Consider the following 22,176-nt stretch of genomic DNA (forward strand, 5'->3'; position numbering starts at 1 on the left):
TCCCTGTTCCACATATCTGCCTTTTTTGGGTTTAATTTGTGGTTGAAATCCCCCACTATTATTATTATATCTGCGGGATATTTGTCTAGTGTACTGTCTACATCCTCTTTAAAACACCTAATCTCCCTTTCATACTCCTCCCCTTTATCCCACTGCATATATACATTCATTAAAATTAACATTTTATACTTCAGTTCCACCGTCAAGAGTTCTATTCTACTTAATTGAACCCATTTACATTTTGATTTCAACAGTTTAACTTCCCTCATTGCTTTTGTTGATACCAGAGTCAATAGACCTCCCGAAGGCCGCCCGTGATTTTTCTTTGTGGCTGGATGATGTAATTGTAAGTATCCTTCAAAGGTTGGGGTTTCGTCGCATAACTAGGTCTCTTGGAGGCAGGCAATGTCCACTTTATTTATGATTTCCTTTACATAATCCCGTTTTTGCTCATTGCCTAGCCCATTCACATTCCAGGTTAAGAGACCTAGTTCTTGCGACCCCTCCTTCTCCTATTCTACGTCACTTAGCCCACCAACTCCTTCCGTATCCATGGTATTATTGTCGTTGGACTCTCCCATGGGGTTACTGTATAAGGAGCAGTTATCCCATGAGGATTCATTCCCTGTATTTTCTATCACAACATTCAGACCACCCCGCTCGCCTTCTATTTCACTAAAAAGGATCACTTGTCTCTTCTGTAGCCCGGCGTGCTGTTTTAAGAAGCAGTTGTCTCTGGGGGGTTTTAATTCCCTCTCAGGGACAATCCTTATTCCCTGTTGATTTATCTCGTTTGAGGCTTTCTGGATTGCCCTTTTTATCAGGTCTGAGTAAAGGGAGATTTTTGTTATTTCCTTTCCGTTCTTGTTCACTACAAAGCCTACCTGCTGTAGGTCTTTTGTTCCGAGCCCCTTCAAACTACTGCATTTAGCAAATGCGTACAAAATCAGTGCCCTATTCAGAGGGCTTGTTTTACTTGCCAACTTTTGCTTCTTCCCGGGTGATAACAGGTCCAGGAATAACCACTTGTTATTATCTCTCTCGTGTAAGTTCATCTTTATTTCATGCTCCTGATGACTGGCAGTTGTTCTCCCTGCATGCCGTCCTTTCTTTCCCATGCCGGGTAAATCTTGTGCTTGTGGGTTTTCTGACCTTTGTACTATGGTACGTTCAGGGATTATCCGTACTTTCTGCTTCTTAGTACGGGTTGGAGGGGATTTCTCTGATGCCTCCTTGCATGTCTGCTTTTTCCTTGGTTCACTCGGGGTCTTTGGTGGTTTTGCTTCTGTATTCGTCTGACTATGTGGTATAAAAGTCGACGCTGAGGCATTTAATCCTGACTGCACCCCCCCGCCCGTTATTTTCTTCCCTTTTCTCTTTCCTGCAGGGTTCGTTTGTCTGAAGTTTTCTGCCCTGTTCCTGGCCCCAGGTGCTACATACCCCCCACGTCTTTTTATCAGTATTGGTCTTTTCGAGATGTAAACATTGTCTACAATCTCTACCGTGTCCTTTGCCGTTTGCTCTTCGGGATGAGGAGATCTTTCAGGACTTGCCCTACTTACTTCTTCTGGTGCTATCACGGCACCTTCTTCAGTGGTTGAGGCTAAGTCGGTTGGCCTTAGCCTACTTGGCATTTGGCTCTTTATCTCCCCTAGTTCCTCTTCTATTCTCTTTAAATGCTGTTTCTGTGCTTTCATCACTCCGTTGTTCGAGAGTGTTACTTCCAGGATTCCTTGTAGTGCCTTCTGAAGCAACAGGATTAAATCCATCAACGAAGATGTAGGGGTCTCCGAGATCTCCAAATCCTGTGTGTTGTTCCTGACTGGATTTACATGGTGTCCCGTCCTTATGCTCTCTTGGCGTTGTGGGGATTTTTGCATTGTAGGGTGCAGCTGAAATTGATCTGGCGCTCCTCCCCAAACATAACTCTGGTTCTGGCCTTCACTTCCCCTTTGTCCCTCGTTCCCTGGTGACAACAACGAGAACATTTTTGGAGAGGATGATAGTCGGGGCGCAGAAATCTGGTGGTTTTGGCTCTGCAGTGTCTGGTTTATGGATTTATGATTCTCCCCTTCTTCTTCTATATCGAGGTTAACTTCTTCCCGGGGTCCTCCCTTATCTGTCTGTCTTTGCTTTTCTACTGTCGTGCCTGAATTTTCGCCACTATCCCCACCAATTTCCACTATTTCTCCGTCTAAATCCGATGTTATTGCTGGATTTAATGATTTGTAATGTTTCCCCACAAACTCCCTTATGGATTTTGACGCTGCCATAGTCTCTTTCTGCTTCATAGTTGTTTGATTGCACCCTCTTTTCGCCTTCTGGGCGTACTTCGTTGCCCTTTTGACTTTTCTTTTCTTGCGTTTCCCCTTACTGTTATCCATAGAGGATGCATGACTTTCCTGGCTCTCTTCCAGGGATTTAGAGCCCTCCAATGATTTACTCCTCCTTGGTTCATCCACTGTACGTGGTTTTAGCCCTCTTTTGGGTGCCATTTCTAGGTTTTAGCCCAAATAACTGTTATTCTGCTGAAGGTGGGAACTCTTATTTTTAGTATAATTTTTTACTCTTATTTTAAGGGTTTTTTTTTTACTTACCTCTATTCTGCCTTGTTGCCTTCAGCCTGCTTGCCTTGCCACGCTTATGGGTCTCTGTTGTGTAGGTTCCCCCACACTTCCGTGGAGTTTAGTCTTCATATGCTGGGGGGTTATAAACCCTTCTTAATTCTTAGCCCCTTTCTCCTTCATGGACCTCCAAAATTTCTCCTGATCAATTCCTTAGCTGACTCTGCTGACTTAATCTTTCAGCTGAATGTCCGAGTCAGTGATATCAGGGACCCCCCTGCGTGAGTCTGTCCAGGGCTGCCGGTCTCTGGCGTTTGATCCTGCTATAGGGGCTCGGCCTATCTATTCGGCCTGTGCCCGGCTTCCTCGCAACACTCGGCCAACCTGGGCACGCCCTCCGGCCCGCGCCGCACCCCGCTCCTTCCGTCTCGCTCCAAGGGCTCCGCGAGGGCTCCGCGTGGTAATGGGGCTGCGGTGGGCGTCTATGTGCCGTCGTTTTCTGTCGTTTTCCTCGGACAAGGGCCGATCCTGTATACGCTTCGCGCTGCGCGCTACCGTTCACACTCCTTTCCTTCTGACTCTCTCCTGCTCGCGGATCGACGAGCTTGGTCTGGCGGGGCGTGGCTTAGGCACTGCAAGGCTAGGCTAGGCGAATAGAGAATTCAGTCAATGTACTCAACACCACAGTTCCACGTCACACAAATCAACTCAACATGTTTCCATTCCACACCACATAATCCTACAAGAAAACACCTAATACAAATCACCAACACAATTACAGAACACGCCACATGCATACAATCCACACCACATAATTCCACATCACACCCCAAAAGTCAACAGCCCGCCACATAATTAAACTCCACTACATGATACTCCACAATACAAAATACCCTACCACATGATTGCTTGAAATATCACACAATCCCACTCCACATAATTCCAATACACCAAATACCTCATAATTACTATCCACATAATTCCACCATACACCATACCACATAATTCCACAACACACCACATGAATCCACTCCAAAACACACAAGTAAAAACATTTAAATATACACTACCAATAGCTCTGACTCTCGCAAATGCAAGACCCGTTGCATTGCCAATGCTTGTTCTTATTGCTGATGGTCCTCATCTGCCCTGAGGTGAGTTATGGCATCCTCCACATAGAGTTCCTCACACTTTGGTTGTGCCCTGCACTATGGGCACACGCCTTGGTGATGTCACCCTTGTTCCCTACCCTTCCTTTCATGGGCGTTGCCCCTCCTGAGTGCCCCACCCCTAAGTGCCGCCCCACGGTTCACTCCATCTTCTCTTCACTTCCAGACCCCTGTGCTGTTCCCCTCCACCCCTCCCTCAGGTATGAGGCCTGCCAATTCCTACCCTCCCGGAACCTTTGGGGGGGGGCAGGCCCCTACACCTCAGTTCTGGGCTCCGACCCGTTCTTTTGCCTCCTTAGGTGTCCTGTGTGGGCTGTTTCCATTGCCACGAGCCCTGTCTAGCCCAAGCGCCCCCCCTTAGTTGGCTAGCCATCTTCATTACTATGCACAATGTTTGATTCAGGGGTGTAACACAGGCCCCCGCAGCCCCCGTGGTGCGGGGGGGCCCAAGTCTCGGGGGGCCCCCTCAGCCCAAGGCAAACTGGCTTGACTCTGGGGCCAAATAAATAATAACTCGCTTCGAGGCAGAGGACCATTTTAATATTAATAATGACCTGACGCCCATGCACCGCAAAAGCTGGCTCTGTGCATGGGCAGGATGCCATTATTAAAACAAACCCTCAGAGACAGAGGCTGGGCTCACAGTGCCGCACGCACGTTCACATTTAGTGCGCCGCCTGCGCCCCATCAGTAGTACTAACAAAGGGAATTGATTCTGTTGAGGAATGGTCAATCATGAATCATGAATACAAAAGACAGGTTACCTCTGACACCATAGATACAAGGAACAATTCTTATCCCAATCGATTTATTAATTAGCGTTGGGGTGTGTGTATATCACTGTTTTATTTTTTTTTATTTTTTTTGTAGTTGCAAAACAACAGAGCCCATCAAGGTGGACCCCTTATTTTTAACATATACAATTAAGCATAGAAAGCATACTGTTTTTACAAAAAATCACAGTGTATCCGTGAATTATATACAGTGCAACGATCAGTTATCAAATGTTATGTACATTTTAAGAGTGAGACAAATATATACACATTTAATCAAAAGGTACATAAACAGAAAAAGCTTAATGTTCAGGAAAGACGAAGTCCTATTGTTTTATACATCAGGGCAGTATACTGTGTTGCACTGTCCTCCAAATGTTTTTCTTTATCTTTAGAGGTCTTGGGATACTGTCTTAGAGCACGAAGTAATGAAACCATTCGTTTAGAAAATGGTTGGGTCCAATTGAGGACCTGATTTCAATTTGGCTCGGCTGAGACCCTCTCTCCAAAGGACCAACGCGTTTCGACCTTCTAAGTGGCAGATGAAGGTCTTCATCAGGGAGGATGGGTTTTCCAAACCAGGACTTGTGTACCTTGCTATTTCTTATAATGGCACCTTGGATCCTCTGCGGGGATCTTGATGTTTCCTTGACTCGTGTGTGCTCGTTGTGTCTCTTGTTTTTTTCTTCTTCGGATCTCGGTTTAGGCGGAGGCTCGCTCTCCATCTCCGCGTTTTCGGTGCTTGTCCCGATGTCGATGAAGTTGGCAGCGCCATCAGGCATTGCTCTACAGGGTGGGGCAGTGTGGGGCATGTGCACAGAGTAAACTGCGCACCTTAGCAACAGTCATCTGCCCCTGCTCCTGTGGACACTACCAAAGCACTGCAGGTCTCTTGTCATCTTGCCCGTCGTTCCCAAGTGTTCATTTATTTCATAATAGTTTCAGGAGGCAGACTGTGGGTACGGGTGTGGGTGGCAGTGCGTGGTGAACTGAGCTGTAATTATACGGCCTGATTGGGATGGGAAGTCAATGAGTGCGCCCTTGACATTTGATCACTGAATAATCACAGGTGGCCGTCAAACTCCCTTTTCCTACCAAAAGGAACGCCCACCACAAATGAACTGTAGCCTTGCGCCTTTCCATCCAGTGCAGACTCCCTCCTCCGCCCTCACATTCCATGCTCATTGAGAGGAGGGCCCCAGGTCGTAGGCTACAGGATGTTATTGTTCCCAGGGCATTATCCAAGTCAGACTCTGCCTGCAGTGACTCGAGTCCTGCAGGCTGCCCCATCACCCTTTGCCCCAGGTGCCTGTGGCCACGAGATATTGGTACCGGGGCCCGGCCTGCCCTTCCTGTTATGTTAATTAATATTAATTACATTTAATATACTAACACATGACTCAACCCGCAAGATCATCTCAGCCTGCAAGTATGTAACAATCCCAGTCCATTTGAGCCACGCCCTGTGAAAGATGCCCCCTCTACCAATGTGGCCCTAGAGATTGGCACGTGCATACAGGAAAGCTTCTGCCCACAGCAGTGCACTATAGCTCCTGACTGAGGACTAGAGTGGACCAAGGCCATCAAAGTGACAATCATAGAGAGCAGCTTAGCACAGTGGCAGTGAGTGTCAGTGCATCAACCAGAGAAGCCAACTCTCTCAGCAGTACAAACAGCCACCTACAGCCAGTCTACAGCACTACTGCGTGCAGCTTGAGTGACCCTCTTTCCAACAATCTGGTTAAAGATGCTCTCTGGACCACCCTGGTACTGCAGGAGGACACATCATGGTGGCACAAGTGAGAGCCAACAGTGCACTTAAGTAGTGCAATGGGATGTCTACGATTGTCAGAGCGGGGCAAAGTATTATGTATTGTTCAGGAGCACATATAGGGATTTATGGGTCTTGGAAGCAGGGTGGGATTGGGAATTCAGGCATTGGGCGATGGACCAGCAGATGAGGCCCAGCTATTAGCTGGTGTGTTGTTACCCTCAGTGCCACATCTGCAAACCCACTTGCTAGGAACACCTCATACAAACCAAAGCTGCTGTAGCCTTAGAAAGTTGTCAGCCTGCTCGGCCTACTCTCATGCACAGAACGCCAATGGACTGTCCTGGTTGAGTACCAAATGTGAGGCCTTTGCCTCCTCCGAACTGATCATGTGATTGGGCCTGTGCATCCTCTAGAGATGCCAGGAAGGGCACTCACTATGTATGAGGTGGTGTGTGGACTAGGGGACAAGGTGGAGTAAAGCAGTTTCGTCACTCCAGTGCCCAGACAGGTCAGCTAACGTGAATTGGGCATATCGCAGTCCCCGCGGGCATCAATGCCTTCTTGCATTACACTGGCCTCTCAGGTTTCAAGTAGCCCACAGGGTGTAAAGACTGAGGCCAGAGGATGATGTGGGACAGGTCCAGTTTAAAACAGTAACGGTCCCTAACAACTCCTATATTCATCTCCTTAACGATGGAAGTAAAACACTCTTTCAACAGTATGTACAAGCACTCAAAAAATATGTCAGCCATGCAGTCCCATTTCCATTTTACTAGTTTGATCTCATGTTGTATAGTATATGCAGGCCTGTTTTCTAAGAGTATTTAATTTTCCCAGATGTGTTTTTTTATTAATTTATTTTGTCATGCAGCTTGAGTCTTGTGCAGTGCTTCACGCAAACTGTGTTGCTTCTAAAGGTTAGGAGGAGGTCAGATTGTGGAAGGGGTTCTTGACGGGGCAACATTGAGGGCCCTAAAGTTAAGTGTGAAAGCAGTGTGAGTTTCACTTTGCCATAAAGGTTCTAATTGACAACACACTCATCCAATCTTTGGGCTCTCTGCGGAGCACAGAACGAAGGTCACATTTGGGCCTTCTGGAATTACAATTATAGTTGCGAGTGACTGAAATGCTTAGTCTAAACTGTATGTTACTCTGATTATTTCAGTAGTGGAGGTGCCCCAGACTTTAGTGGAGTACCTTGGCACAGCTGAGCGGGATTACCTGCACAAGAATAAGCAGGAGCTGCTGGAGTTAGTTCGGTACTGTATTACAGGCATAACTTTAGTGGACATGCACAGGTAAAGTTATTTGGAGGTTACACCAGAGTCAGAGTCAGAGTCAAAAATACTTTATTCGATTATTTTAAAATCATAAAAGTATACTACACACATATATATAAAATAATCTACATAAATTCACAGTTAAAAACAGTTAATACAATTGTGTGGGAAATAATCAGGCGCAGTTTAAGCAATTAAAAATAAAATTCATAATACCCTGTAAATCATCAGATTGATTATATAACTGATTTCATTGTCTTGTTACTTCTTGTTGACGGTGTGAACAAGCAGGGAAAAAATGAAAATTATTATTATTATTATTATTATTCCGAGTTTTGTATAGCGCCTGGTTACCAATAGGCATCCCCGCGCTTATCAGAACATAACACAGCTACCAGAATGCAAGGATTAAACAGAGAACAAAAAAGTTTTTAAAAGTTTACGAAACCTGAAGAGACTGGCTTCGGAGCGCAGTTGTAGGGGCAGTGAGTTCCACAAGGAGGCCACATTTATTGAAAACCTTCTGCCCCCAGTTCTTACCTTTTTCACCCTGCCAACCTGAAGGAGATGTTGGTGGTCAGAGCGGAGGGAACGAGAGGCCTTGTAGGGCTGGACCATCTCCTCAAGAATAGGTGGACCCACCCCGTGCAGGACTTTGTGGGCGATGCAGAGTGCCTTGAATTTCACCCGGTCCTTCACAGGGAGCCAGTGCAGTGCCCTCAACGCCGGGCGGGCAGATTGCCGCCTAGGGAGACCCGTCAAAAGCCTGGCAGCCGCGTTCTGCACTTGCTGCAGTCTGCTCAGGGTAGATTCGGGTGCGCCCAGGAAAAGCGCATTGCTGAAATCCAGCCGCGAGATAATAAGTCCCTGGATGAGAAGCCTTCGAGTGGCCACTGGGAGCAGGGGCAGAATCTTCTGGGCTGAACGGAGCAGGCCAAAGCACACGCCAGCAGTCTTTTTGGCATGGGTTTTAAATGATAGGTCCTGCTCCAGCCATACCCCCAAGCTCTTGATCTCCTGCTTGGGGGGGGGCATCGGTCCCAAACAGTCTGGCCAGCTGCTGGGGGGCAAAGATGGAGAGGAGTTCCCCAGCAGCATCAGTTCCGTTTTGGAGCCATTTAACTTTAGGGCTGAGCTGCACATCCACGTGTAGATCTTTTCAAGACACGTGTGCAGCCGGTCGGGATGGTACGCCGACTGGGAGAGGCCTACCACCAGCTGGGTATCATCAGCGTAACTGATGATCTTGATACCCAGCGGCCGTACCACATTCTCCAGGGGGGCCATGTAAACGTTGAATAGGGTAGGGCTCAATGAAGAGCCCTGTGGCACACCACACTGGAGAGGGGTAGAAGATGATTTTTCCTGGCCTTCCCACACCTCAAATGTACGACCTTCCAGGAAGGAGGCGAACCATTTGAGGGCCAAACCCGTGACCCCCACCCCTGACAGCCGTTGGAGAAGCACCTGATGGTCCACGGTGTCAAAAGCAGCGCTGAGGTCCAGGAGGATCACTGCCACTGATCCCCCCGAATCCAGCATGCTCCTCGCATTCTCCACGACCGCCAGCAGGGCGGTGTCGGTCCCCTGACCGGGCCGAAAACCCGTTTGGGAGTCGCCCAGGAGGGAATTGGCTTCCAAGAAGTTGGAGAGGCGGCTATTCACCAGCTTCTCAGCCACCTTACTGATACCCGGCAGCAAAGAGATAGGCCGAAAGTTGGCGAGATCGGCGGGGTCAAGGTTAGGCTTTTTCAAAAGAGCCTTAACCACCGCCCCTTTCCAACTGGGGGGGACCACCCCATGGGCGAGAGACAGGTTTATCAAGTCCGTAGCAGGGCCAACGATAGAAGATGACACCTGTTTAAGATATTTAATAAATGAACAGCTCATGATGGCAAAAATTAATCTGACCAAACTTTAGCTAATCCAAAACACATTCCATCATTGTAGTATTCAATAATCTTTTCCGTTTGGCACGCAACGCCGCTACCAGAAAATTGGCAACCCCAAACATTACACCACTGGAATAAGAGTCAGCAGAACCAGACAATGCAAACACCTGGAATTTGAAGAGGAAGATCACGAAGAAGACATAAGCTTTGCTTATTTACGAATCGTATGTTGCACACATGCACTAGTTGATGTTCAGGTGCATTACAACAAACCATATATTGTCTCAATGGAAGGTTACACAACCGAGCAAGTGCAAACAAAAGAATATGCAAAACTGAAAAAAGAGCTCGAATTCAAAAGCACCACTCTTGGCATGCATTGGTTTTACATAATGTTTGCAGTGCAGCGTGAGAACAGCTCACACTCCGTGGGGCAAAAAATGCCCCACATAATACCCTTTGACATGAGTTATGTCTTCAGCCTTGGGGTGCAACATACAGTTCCAACGAGGTCAGGGTGCATCATACATTTATGGGGTGGATGCAGTAAGTGCAGGCCTTCATTTGGAAAAGGGCATCAGGCCAAGACCTGCCCATACAGAGATTTCAGGAAACAAACATCAGCTCTGTGGAATGTCCCAGAAGAATGGTTCTGTCAGTCTGGAGGATGCAGGAAGCACACTTTTGTCACTGAGGACAATGCAAGAAGCACAGCCATGTCCGGAGTGAAGGCTGCAGAAAGAAACAGGTCTATTTGGTTCCAGTGGGAGTAGAGTGAGCATGATGGTGGAGAAGGCACACACCTGCTCTACTGAGAACTCCTAGGTGTGCACTGGTACAAACAAGCAGTCCTTTCTGCTTGAATGCTTCCCTTTTTAATTGTTGTCCTGGAAAACTTACCTAGGGTGACTGGCCCTACAAGTTTTAAAACACTGAACTTAGCCCACTGACACATATCAAGCAAGGTTTCATTATAGCTCATGATCCACAAACATTGGCTGCTTTTTACTGGGGTCCGTGCCCATTTGTGGTCCCAATCCAACCCTGCTTGGAAGAACACTTGAAACCGGGTCCAATGGAATAGGTGGGGCCCACAGAGTGTCTGTCACTGCAAGAGGCCCTAAACCTGCTCATGAATGTGTCAGGACACCGTGTAACTGATCCTCTCACTGCAGGGCGGCTGGAAGGTTTATAGAGGTCTTCCTGCACACACCTCATCCAACATGAACCAGGCACATTCGCAAAACTGTATTCTATGAGGATTAGCTGTGAGTTACTGCTTTTTACTAGGTTACTGCTCTTCTATTTCTGGTGCTTTACAGTAATTTTAAGATCTTCTTAGAGTTTCTAATTCCTCAAATGGGTGTAATTTCTGATATTTATATGTTTCCCTCGTCTAAATCGCTTAATTTTGCTCACGAGAATGTCACTCATAGTCATTGAATGTCCCTCATAATTACACTGAAATTATGAAAATGTCACACAGCAATTTGTAATGTTGGCAGCTATGTGAGTGTTAAAACCCTGCTTAACAAGCAGCCGCCTGACACTGGGGCCCGGATGCTTTCGAATTCACTGTTATGGCCAAGCAAACACCCGAAAGCTGTCCGAGGCTCAATTGTGACTTCAAAGATGCCAGGCCTGGATTCTTCCCAACTTCCAGCTGCCTCTAGCCCCCACAGTTGAAATGATTTTCCGCAGAATTCAAGAGAGGAGGTTTTCCACTTTTTTTTAAGTCAATATGCCCATGTTTGAAGGCAGACGCCTACTGATTTGGAGTCTAGAGGGAGAGGAATTGTTCTTCAGTGTTGATGCTAAAAAACCAAGCAATTCTAATTTCAGGATCCATCCCCTCTCCCATTTAACTACATTGTGTCACTTTGGTCAAATTTCTATTCATAAATATTCCCTTATCTGCTAACAGTTGGTGTCCTTCGAAACACGTATAGTCTGTTTATACTTTAAAAAACACACCTTTTCTGTTACCAACAGAAACATGTATTTGCTCCCCCTAATTATTAACACAGGTCTTAAAACCTGGCAAGCACGGAGGCAGCTCTCCCAGAGCCTGGATCAAGGTCTGTGGAGCTCTCTGAGCCGAAATCTCAGCTTGGAATCAACCTCCATCAGTATCAGGACAGGTGTGGAAACATAACAGACCCAGCACTTGTCACTTGTTTTCCGCTAGTATCTACTTTCCTTTCTCCCATGTTCTTTGCCTTCCTTTCCCATATACTCCATTTGCTTTCATTTTTCCTTGGTCTCTGTTTTCTGTTCTGCTAAGCTCTAGACTCATAGGTGAGCACAGATCATGCGGGTGCGCCATGACACAGGTCTGTTTTACGGTATGCAGTATTGTTGGACCAGGAGGTGTTAAGCAGCACAAGCGCGGTGGTGGCAGCATACTGTGTAGTGATCAGTAGTAGTGAACAGCTCTTTTTTACCCTGTCACTGGAGTGAGGCCAACAGGCTCACTCACTTTAAAGTTCCACTGCTGTGTGCTTTACACACCCATGGCCTACTTCAGGTAGATGTGTAGTGCTGCGCAGGAGCAGTTACTCTGCGCTAGATGTGTGTGCCTGGGAAGGGTACAGTACAGGGATTTTTATATGCTGCTGCCTGCTGTTATTATTGTTTTAACAGTGACTTTGAAATATCTGCACCTTCATGCACAAACCAAAGGGGCATTGGTTGACTAAACTGGTTTGATTTTTGTATGCTATTGCCTGCTGGACTTTTTAATGTTAAAAAAGTAATTGTGAAATATTTGCGCCTTCATTCACAAACCAAAGGGCCATAGTCTGATTAAACTGGTTAGACTTGATTTTTGTATGCTGTTATGCTGGGAGACATTCATTACAACGCAGGCATTGCATCGCAATGCCTTTACATCGCGGTCATTACAACGCAAGTCGTTACAACAACTTGCGCTGGATGACGCTCTAACCTAAAGAATAGTATGATATACTATTCTAACACCTTTCCTACTGTACTTAGACTGGAGTTGGAATAGTAAATCATACTAATCCTAAATCCAGCGCCCTCCAGCGCAAGTCGTTGTTAACGACTTGCGTTGTAATGAACGTGATGTAAAATACTGCGTTTTAAATGTATGCGTTGTAACGTCATACATTCTGTTGTGCTTGTTATTGTTTGACCAGTCAAATTTAAATACTTGTGCCTTCATACACAAGCCAAAGGGGGAATTCTTTGATCAACCTGGCTTCAATTCTGCATACTGCTGGATTTGTTTTTATCACACACTTTGAAAGTGTTTTCACCTTGAGCCAAGACGAAAGGGGGATTGCTTTACAAAACATACTTGAGTTTAGTATATTGCTGGATTGCTGATTCTTTTATCATGCACTTTGAAAGTATTTGCACGTTTTCCTTTGCTTCACCAGCTACAGTTAGTATAGATTCTATCATTAGGTACTTGCTAATATGGTTTGTTTTTGACCTACATGATGCGTTATTGATGATTTTGTTTGCACTGGTCTATAATATGTGTACCTGAAATTGTGTAATTAGCTTTGTTTACAATACAGAAATGATAAATACAGACACACATCTGCATCAATGTTCTGAAGCATCCAAGCAGTTTTCATCTTTAGCCTTGTGTGCCTGCCAGTTTATGCCCTTCTTACTAATAAATCCCTGATGGTAGATATTGAAATTGTATCCTCAGTTCATTTTAAATACTATAGAGTGGTTAATTTCATAGAAAATCCCTGACAGACACGAGTGTGTAGCATGCACATAATTTACACCAGTTTATTTTCTTGGAGCTGGCAGGATACTGGGTTAAGTATTGTGTACTGCTCATGTATATTGTCAGTCGAGTCTGTTAAATTGCAGATTTGGGTTTGTCTTCCAGAGTTTCAAGTTATTTTCCATCAATGTCAATTCTAATTCAGACCCTATGTAGTTGTTCTTCAGTGATAGGCAGTTCCAAAAACAATAAGACCGATCCTTTGCACTGCTCTGATTCCAGTCTCAGTTAAATAATCTTTTCTTGACAATAATGTTGCAAATAGTGTAGCTTATATATTAAGAGTGTTTCTTACTTTCTTATTCGAACTTTGAGTATGCGTATATAGAGACATTTCATTAAATATTGGAGGTTTCAATTCAAAATATACCAGATTTTTGGGCGGTGGAGCAAATTGGTGGGTGGTGGTGGCCCCCTCCATGTACTCTGCAGGGGGGGGCCCTCAGGTTTCGTTATGCCACTGGTTTGATTGCTGTATTGCGTGTTTGTGTTTTGGAGAGAATATAAAACCCCCTTCAAAGAATTGTTTAAAGAAAAGAAAATAAGTTATCAATATGCATGATGTAGGTTGGATTGTGACCCACTCTGAATTGGAATTAAGGAAACAGACCTACTTGAATATCGGTTGGTTTGGTAACTTCTTTACTGGTGGCAAAGACATTGCTTGCTAATTGCAACTGGCTTTTTGCAACTAGTAATTATTACAATGGTCCATAAGAATCCAACCCCAAGAGTGGTGTACCAAATGAACTCCCTCCATGATATGCCATGAGCGCACTGGGTGTGAGGTTAGCCTAGCAGTGAAAGTAATCAGTATTTTCTTTTAAGAACCACTTAGATAAGCATCAGGCGCAGGCTTCCAAGAGGTGTAACCGGTGTTGCAAGAGAGTAACCCTAAAAATCACCAGTGGTGCGAATAAACAGGTCTTGCTTTATTAGCCCAGCTGTAATTCGATCCGGTGAGGCTTTCTCTTCGAAAAACACTGCGCAGTCGGAGAATTGTACTTTTAACTCCTATTCGTCCTGTGCCAGTCTCACAAAGATCATTACCATTGAACAATAAGGGTTTGGCTTTAGTGCAGTAAGGCTACGCCGCTAATGTGATCAACAAAACAAAATACCAGTACTGCTCATCATTTCAACTAATTCAGCAGAACAAAGAAAAAACAACTGTCCTGCATGGACCACTCTTTCAGTCCTGATTTAATCTCAACATTTTTTTTTATTTTTAAATTTAATTATCTTTTTGTATTTTATCAAGAATCAGATGCGTTTGACACTTATTTATAATCAAACAATCAGAACCATAGTAATACAAAGGGAGCTCCTATTTACAAAATCTATGTGAGAGTGTGTACAAGAAATAGTGAAGTAAGAATACAGTACTTTAATAAGAAAAACACAAGACAACCAATCAGCTTCAATCCATCCCACTAACATACTGTGTCACATTCATAACAAACATGTATGGTATATATAATAAAAATTAGAAAAAGGAGAAAAAGGAAGGAGAAAGAAATATGTAGGTATCTCTCGCCTATTCGTTTTATTTTTGGTCAAGTAAGACAACTAACGCATAATTAATTGTCAATATATCTCAGTTTCAGACATTAGGCCATCATGAAATCTTTCAAAATGACAAAATCATGGATCAGAATAAATCAAAACCTTGCAAATTTAGAAGGAGTCTCCTCATGGCAGCATCTCCGTTTTCAGTCTGCCATGGCTAAAGCTGAAGAGATTTAAGCTGGTGCTTCCTACCAAGAAAATACGGCATTAAAACATAATTCTACGCTTCCCATTTGCACTTCCAAAACTACACCAGAAAACATCCCTCCAATTTTGACAGATTAATTCTCCATGTGGTCCTGAAGAGAATCCCTCTACTTGATGGGATTTGAAACGCATCGACCCCGTTGTTTGTTCCATTCTCTCTAGGCTAATCATTTGTAGGATTTTGTTATTTTGAAAGATTTCATGATAGCCTAATGTCTGAAACTGAGATATATTGACATTTAATTATGCGTTAGTTGTCTTACTTGACCAAAAATAAAACGAATGGGCGAGAGATACCTACATATTTCTTTCTCCTTCCTTTTTCTCCTTTTTCTAATTTTTATTATATATACCATACATGTTTGTTATGAATGTGACACAGTATGTTAGTGGGATGGATTGAAGCTGATTGGTTGTCTTTTGTTTTTCTTATTAAAGTACTGTATTCTTACTTCACTATTCCTTGTACATACTCTCACATAGATTTTGTAAATAGGAGCTCCCTTTGTATTATTATGGTTCTGATTGTTTGATTATAAATAAGTGTCAAACGCATCTGATTCTTGATAAAATACAAAAAGATAATGACATTTAAAAATAAATAATTTTTTTGAGATTAAATCAGGACTGAAAGAGTGGTCCATGCAGGACAGTTGTCTCACAAAGATGGCTCATGTCTTTAAGGCCTTTAACAGAGTCTGCATGCCTCGTATTTTCTTCCCAGGCTTCTGATTCTGCACAGCTGACTTCACTTTACCTATATTCTTAAAAACACCATATTTGTTTTAAAATTCTTGTTTTAGACCCTGCCCGTATGATGACTGGATCACTCTCTGCAGCAATATTTCTAAAGGACCCTAAGATGGTGCAGACTGTATAGCAAAAGCTTCGATACATGTTGTAGATTACAAGTATGAAGACATTTTTCACCTCAAAACATATGTACTCACTAATCTTGTGAATCTGCATGTTTGTTTTTTTCCTCAGGAAACATTTGACTGCATCTTTGATCGGCTCATATGTGATGTCTCTTGTGTCCAAATATGTACAGAGTCCGCAGAGTTCTGCAATGTTTTCAGTCAGTGGCAGATTACAAGTTCCTAACCAGTTCCTTTGGGACAAAATATAAATAGGGTATTTTTACCATACAATTTTTCCTACAATGCACGAAGAATCAACATACTATTGCGAATTACGCTCAAGTAATGACAGTAGCTCATATTTGTTCACTCCTTTACTTTTCTCGTTAGCCAGACATCTAATGTAAGAACATCTCTAAATTTCCGTTTCCATACTGTGCCAGGGGTGGCATCGGATGTGCCTTACATGTTACAATAGCAAAACAGGCCCCTCAACAAGTTGGCCAGAAGTTACTTGGGCAACTGCTAAGGAGAGGTACACTGAGTACGATTATTACTTCAACTGTGACATTATTGCACAATTAGTTCTCAATAGTTCATTTTTCCCTGGAGGTGATGTAGTAAACATACCTTCATGGTGAGTCCATTGGGTTTACTCCTAAGGATTGGTTTCGTAGCTCCATTACAATTTTAAGCACTGAAAAGTCCTGCCTAAGTGTGGGGATCAAGGAGCACTTTTTACAATGTCTCATTTTGTGGAATATCTTCACCTTATGTCAGAAATGCCCAGAAGTATGTGTGACACAAAATTATAATTCAGCGGCATAAAAACAAGCTGTATTGCCAATTCCATTCATTTACTTTAAAAGGTGGAAGAAAATACTCCAAGTCTTAGAAAGGTAACTAAATGAAATAAAAGTGACATTTTTAAAACTTCCTTTACAAAGCCTTTTTGTTTTATTTTAAAGTGAAACCCCTCCCAAGAGGCAAATCTTCCTCCCCCTCCCCTACTTCAACTGCGTCCATCTTACCCTCTAAATCACACCACTGACAACGTGATTTGGTGCCTTTAAAGTTTGCAGTTTTCTTCCTATGTACTATATACTTTTTCTTTCAATAAACTTTAAACTTAAAAAAAATCTTCCTATGTACTATATACTTTTTCTTTCAATAAACTTTAAGCTTAAAAAAATAAAGGTTGCAGTTTATTTAAACAAAGCATGGTTATACAGTTTGCAGTTTCATGGTCATTTCTAATGGTCATTTATAGCATCCATGTTTAAACATTTTATTGTCTTTGCAATTATCTCCGTACATTCTTGGTCGTTATGTGGTCTCAGCCAACTCAACTTCTAGGGAGGGGGCCCACATGCCTGGGCATCTAATTCACAGGTTTAGGCTTCAACTTGCGACCGACTTGGTGGGTGTCCCTCAGGACCTGCCCGGGCTGCAAGTGCCCTCCCGCTTGACCTGGACCCCTTCTTGCACGCTCCCTGCTCCTATGGGTCCCTGCCGTGTGACATCCCAAGGACCCTGTGTGAGCATCTCCTCTATCCTGCCAGAGGCTGAGTCCTTACATCTCGCTCCCTTGTTACCCCTGCCGTGAGGCACCCCAAGGGCCTTGCGGGATCATCACATCTTCTCTGTCTATGGCGGGTTGCTGTCCTTGCCTCCCTCAGCGCCCTTGCTGTGATGCATCCCAAGGCCACTGTGTGAACCTTCAATCTACCTCTAGTAATTTATCTCTTCTTTTTCTACCTTTCTCTGGTTCCTTCCGCTTCACCTCTACCCCTGAGGCTGCAACGCCCGCTTTTTTCCCGGTGTGGGTGGGTGGGATTTCCTTGTACCTTCTGCGTGGGGGGACTGTATAATTCTCGGGCCCTGCGCCCCTTCTTATCCCCTCTTGCCGCTCAACCGCTTGCCCCCGGATTGGGGGGACCATTGCTTGCCCTGGGGTGACCAATCCTGGTTGCTCGTTTTTCGCGGGCTATGTAAATGGGCAGGGGGGCTTCCTGCCTCCAGGCGGCGTTTGTCTCGGGCCCCCATTGGGTCCGGCTTTGCCTTCCCCGGCCCTGTGTAGGTTGTGACAATCTAAGAAAGACACTATAACACTGCACCTTTAAGGGCACCCTGACCTCTAGTATCCCATTATGCCCTTCAGGTGGCACAAATCCTTGGCTGGAGAAACACTTGAGGGGTGCAGAAAGGCTGCTCTGTCTACCAGTGCCCCCTATCTCACCCTCTGAGGACTCCCGCAGAGGGAGATTGAAAAAAAGAAGTCAAGGTGAGAAACAACATCCCTAGTCAACGACAATGACATTGAAGTCAAGAAGGGGTATGGCGCCTATTTGCTCACTGTTAAGACTGGGTTGTTGTTGAGAACACATACAACGGTGAGGAGGGGAACATTGACATGAAGGCGTTCATTAACGTAGACGTATTCAACATAGAGACATGGTACAACATCAAGACACTCTTATGATGCAGAAAAGAAGATGTCGGAGTGAGTATCGAGGATAAAACCTTGCAGGCTCCCCTTTGAATCAGACTCTGAGTACTTCAGAGCTAAACCTTCAGTACAGCTCTCCAGTCTTCATAACAGGATCTTCTTAACTTTAAAATGCTTGGTGATGTTTACAATGTCACCTTCTCCTCAACTTCCTCAGCCACCTGTGAAGTCTCTGCCTCAAATATAATTACTGTAGAAATTGCTCCAGCCATCCCTACCAGGCATCCGCAAGCACTTGCTCCAATGACAGCTCCACCAAGACATTCCAGATTAAATTCCTGCCATGGATCTAGGTCAAATTCGAGGTATCACATTCACTATTTTATTTATTTATTTATTTATTTATTTATTTATTTATCTATTTATTTATTTATTTATCTTATTTAAAAAGTTGTATTTAGTGCTAGCTTGACCCGTAGGTATCAGAGCGCTTTAAATACACACTGTAAAAAACAGAAGGAAATTGCATTACATAGTAGGCAGGCAGTAAGGAAGCAAACCAGAGATAAAAAATACAGCATGAAAAATAAGTAAACAGTGCATCAGAGAGGGAGAGAACAAAAAAAAGGTGGTTAACACAGTCCGGTCACCAACTATCCTTGAATGTCAAGAGAGAGAGAGGAGTCAACTCGGATATTGAAGTCTAGGTTAGTTGACGCCTACGCACTGTTCTAAGAGTTGGTATACTGTTTATAGCACTTTGAACATGGTCATAGGCACAGATCAAGCAGAGGTGCAGTTTGCTAGGCAATCGTCACAGTTCCTGATGCAGAAAGCAGTCTGCACAAGTCACTGGAATGTGACTGTGTTACCCTGCTCACGGCTGGCGCTATCAGCTGCACTGTCTAATCCAAGGCTTAATAACTGTAGACCACATTAAGAGCATCTGCAGTCTTCACTATGGCTTTAATTTTTCTCTGTACCAGCCACGCGTAATTACTCAACACTAACTGCGACACCCAAGTATCTGTGAAGGACACTCTGCTACTTACTTTATAGGATGAGTTGTTAACTTACTGGATGAAGGACAACAGAAGGCGCCTAAACATATCTAAACTAGGATTCTTTCAATTGGCAATCACATCAAGGTCACTCTCCCCTGCCTTTAAGTGCAGGATTTGTGAGTGCACTACTCTCCAGTACAGAAATCAAAAAACATGGAAGGTTAGTTTAGCGGAGCTTTACTTTGCAAATCGGATCACAGCCAAATACCGCTTTCCATCTCAAGTTGATAAGAAAGGAAGAATCCTTCTCTCTGGCAGAGGAACCACTTTATTAAACTCACTGTGACTTTAACCTTTCGTGGCTGGATTACTACAGTATCATTCATTCACTGAAAAACTTTATTGCGGTTATTTATAACCATAAAAGCACATTCGTTTACAACAATTACAGATTCATCATAACTTAAGGTGGGATTTTGCTACATACATCGGAATTACGGGCATAGTACGATGATGATAATTAAAAAACATTAAATATAAAATATCATCGATGCACAAAAACACAATAAAAACGTAAGTTATATGTACAATTCTAAAAAATTTAAAAAACAACACGATGTTCTCTCGACCCAAAAAACGAAATTTCATACTCAATGGCAATCATTACAACATAGGGGGTACTATGCTCCAATAGGGGACTGTAGGGGTCTAGGCCGACTTTAGCAAGTTTCTACGAATAATCCACATTGAGAATAGAAACTTTGCCACTGCAACCACATAAATGGGGCTAGTATCCGATCTTAGGATCCTAAAAAAGGATGCACGATTCCTCATGCCCAAATTCCTACATAGTTGTATTATCCATTATTCCCTGGGTTTTTTATATGCCGCACAGAAGAGTACTACATGGACTGATGTTTCCTCCTCTGTGAGGCATCCAGGGCAATTAGTATTTGGAGCTCCCGCCCATTTACTTGTAACAGCATATAGCGGTAAAGTACCATATCTAAACTGTAGGAAGAGCTTTTTCGCTAGAGTCGGCTGTATAATATCTAGCACCTGCTCAAATTGATAATGGGACTTGAAGTCCAAAAAACTGTGTGTCAAGCTTGATGGTCTTACAGACTGAAAGATTTCCATCAATTTCGACACCTTGAGTGCGGTTTTCAGTGCTCTTTTTGGATATCTCCGGGCAGGAGACCTCCGGATCAGTCCGGAGGTTTTCCATCCCAATTGCACTAAAAGAGTGCCTTATAAAAACTAGCCACGGTATACTTCCAGCCCCTAATGTTGTCATTACCGCTCTCAGTTCTTCCCTGTAACTAGTCAACTCAGGAGTACACCACAACCGCCGCCAATAAAGCAGGGGGTGCGATGCGATGACATCCATGATTGGGAGAATGTTTAAGTCCATCCTGAGCGGTACTAGTGGAGTATTTTTTGGTAACATCAAGACTGGCCTAATAAAATTGTTGTCTGTTAGCGCGAGGGTGTTAGAAGGTTTGTGCTCCCACAGTTCCACCCCATATAGGGATCCTGCCCTGGCTTGTACTTTATAGATTTCCAGAGGTGGGCCTATGGTTTTTAAAACGCAATTCTTTTGTACTTTTAGGATTCCCCCCATAGCCTGCGTTAGTCTTAGGTTGGCCTTGTCCATCTGCGGACCCCACCCCATTTTGTCATTCAATGTAAGGCCTAAGTAGTCGAAGATGGATACCCTTTCCAGGGGTCCGTCCTGCAACCTTGGGTGTGGGCAATTGGTAGAGGTGGCATTAAATACCATATATTTGGTTTTATTGATGTTAACCACAAGATTCCTTTTTTGACAAAATTGGAAAAACGCGTTTAATACACGCTGCATGCCCATGGATGACTTTGATAGCAGCAGCGTGTCATCCGCGAGCATAAGGGCGGGAAAGCTGCGTGATGCAAGTTTTGGGCAGTCTATATACTTGGTGGCGAGAAGGTCTTCTATCAGCCCATTTAAGAAGAGGGAGAAGAGGGTCGGGGTGAGGACACAGCCCTGCCTGACCCCCTTATCCACGGGGAATGGGGCCGTCAGACATCCGTCCCTGCCGAATCTCACCTTCGCAAATGCACCTTCGTGGAGAAGTTTAAACTGATGACATAGATATGGGGGAGCCCCCATAGCCAGCAAAATACTCCAAAGCTGGTTACGGTCCACCATATCGAAGGCTGACTTCAAGTCTACAAACGTTAGGTATAGACTGGTAGGGGAGTCAGGATATCTTGATCACTCATTCATTCCTGAAGGCGTTGAAGCAAGACCCTACCATAGATTTTTTGTTATAAATTGTCATGGACATTGTGAATACATAAATGTTACCCATCGCTGCATAACAGTCAGTGTAGTGTGTGGTGTGTATCAGTAGTAGTAAGGCATGTAAGAAATAGATATGAGTAAAACACTTACAATGTAAAAATGTGTTCTATAGGGTAAATATAACCCCTGTTGGGTTGACTAATGTGAAAATAATGAAATTGTTAAATTATTACAAAAATGATGTTATAGAAAAGATAATGAAAAACTGTCACCAATTTGGTTTAAAAAAAAATCATGAATTAATTGTTGCAGCGATGGGCAACATTTAACTATTCACAATGTCCTTGACAATTTATAACAAAAAATGGAGTATGTATATGGTGAACATATTCATGAGGTAAAGATATGTCTTATCTCTGTATTAGGTTACACAATGGATATGGAGAATTAATTATGTCCTGAAGAAGGTGGCTAGTCTCAGCAAAAGCCTCCGAAACCGGTCGACGCTTTACATATTTGTTACATTTGGAGTGGTCAACAAGTGAAAGGGTAGAGGGAAGGGAAGCCTAACCCTGTGTT

At 43.9% G+C, this 22,176-nt stretch overlaps 1 protein-coding gene across 3 annotated transcripts in view; it reads right to left on the reverse strand.

Moving 5' to 3' along the window:
- Window positions 1-22,176, reverse strand: part of KCTD19 (potassium channel tetramerization domain containing 19) — a 2,598,446-nt gene that overhangs the window by 1,532,556 nt on the left and 1,043,714 nt on the right. For all 3 annotated transcript variants that reach the window (XM_078669086.1, XM_078669084.1, XM_078669085.1), the window contains one exon: window positions 15,951-16,111. In XM_078669086.1, coding sequence (XP_078525212.1) covers window positions 15,951-16,111 — 161 coding nt within the window. The remainder of the gene's footprint in view (window positions 1-15,950; window positions 16,112-22,176) is intronic.

Source organism: Lissotriton helveticus, chromosome 12, assembly GCF_964261635.1.
Source record: "Lissotriton helveticus chromosome 12, aLisHel1.1, whole genome shotgun sequence".
Lineage (NCBI taxonomy): Eukaryota > Metazoa > Chordata > Amphibia > Caudata > Salamandridae > Lissotriton > Lissotriton helveticus.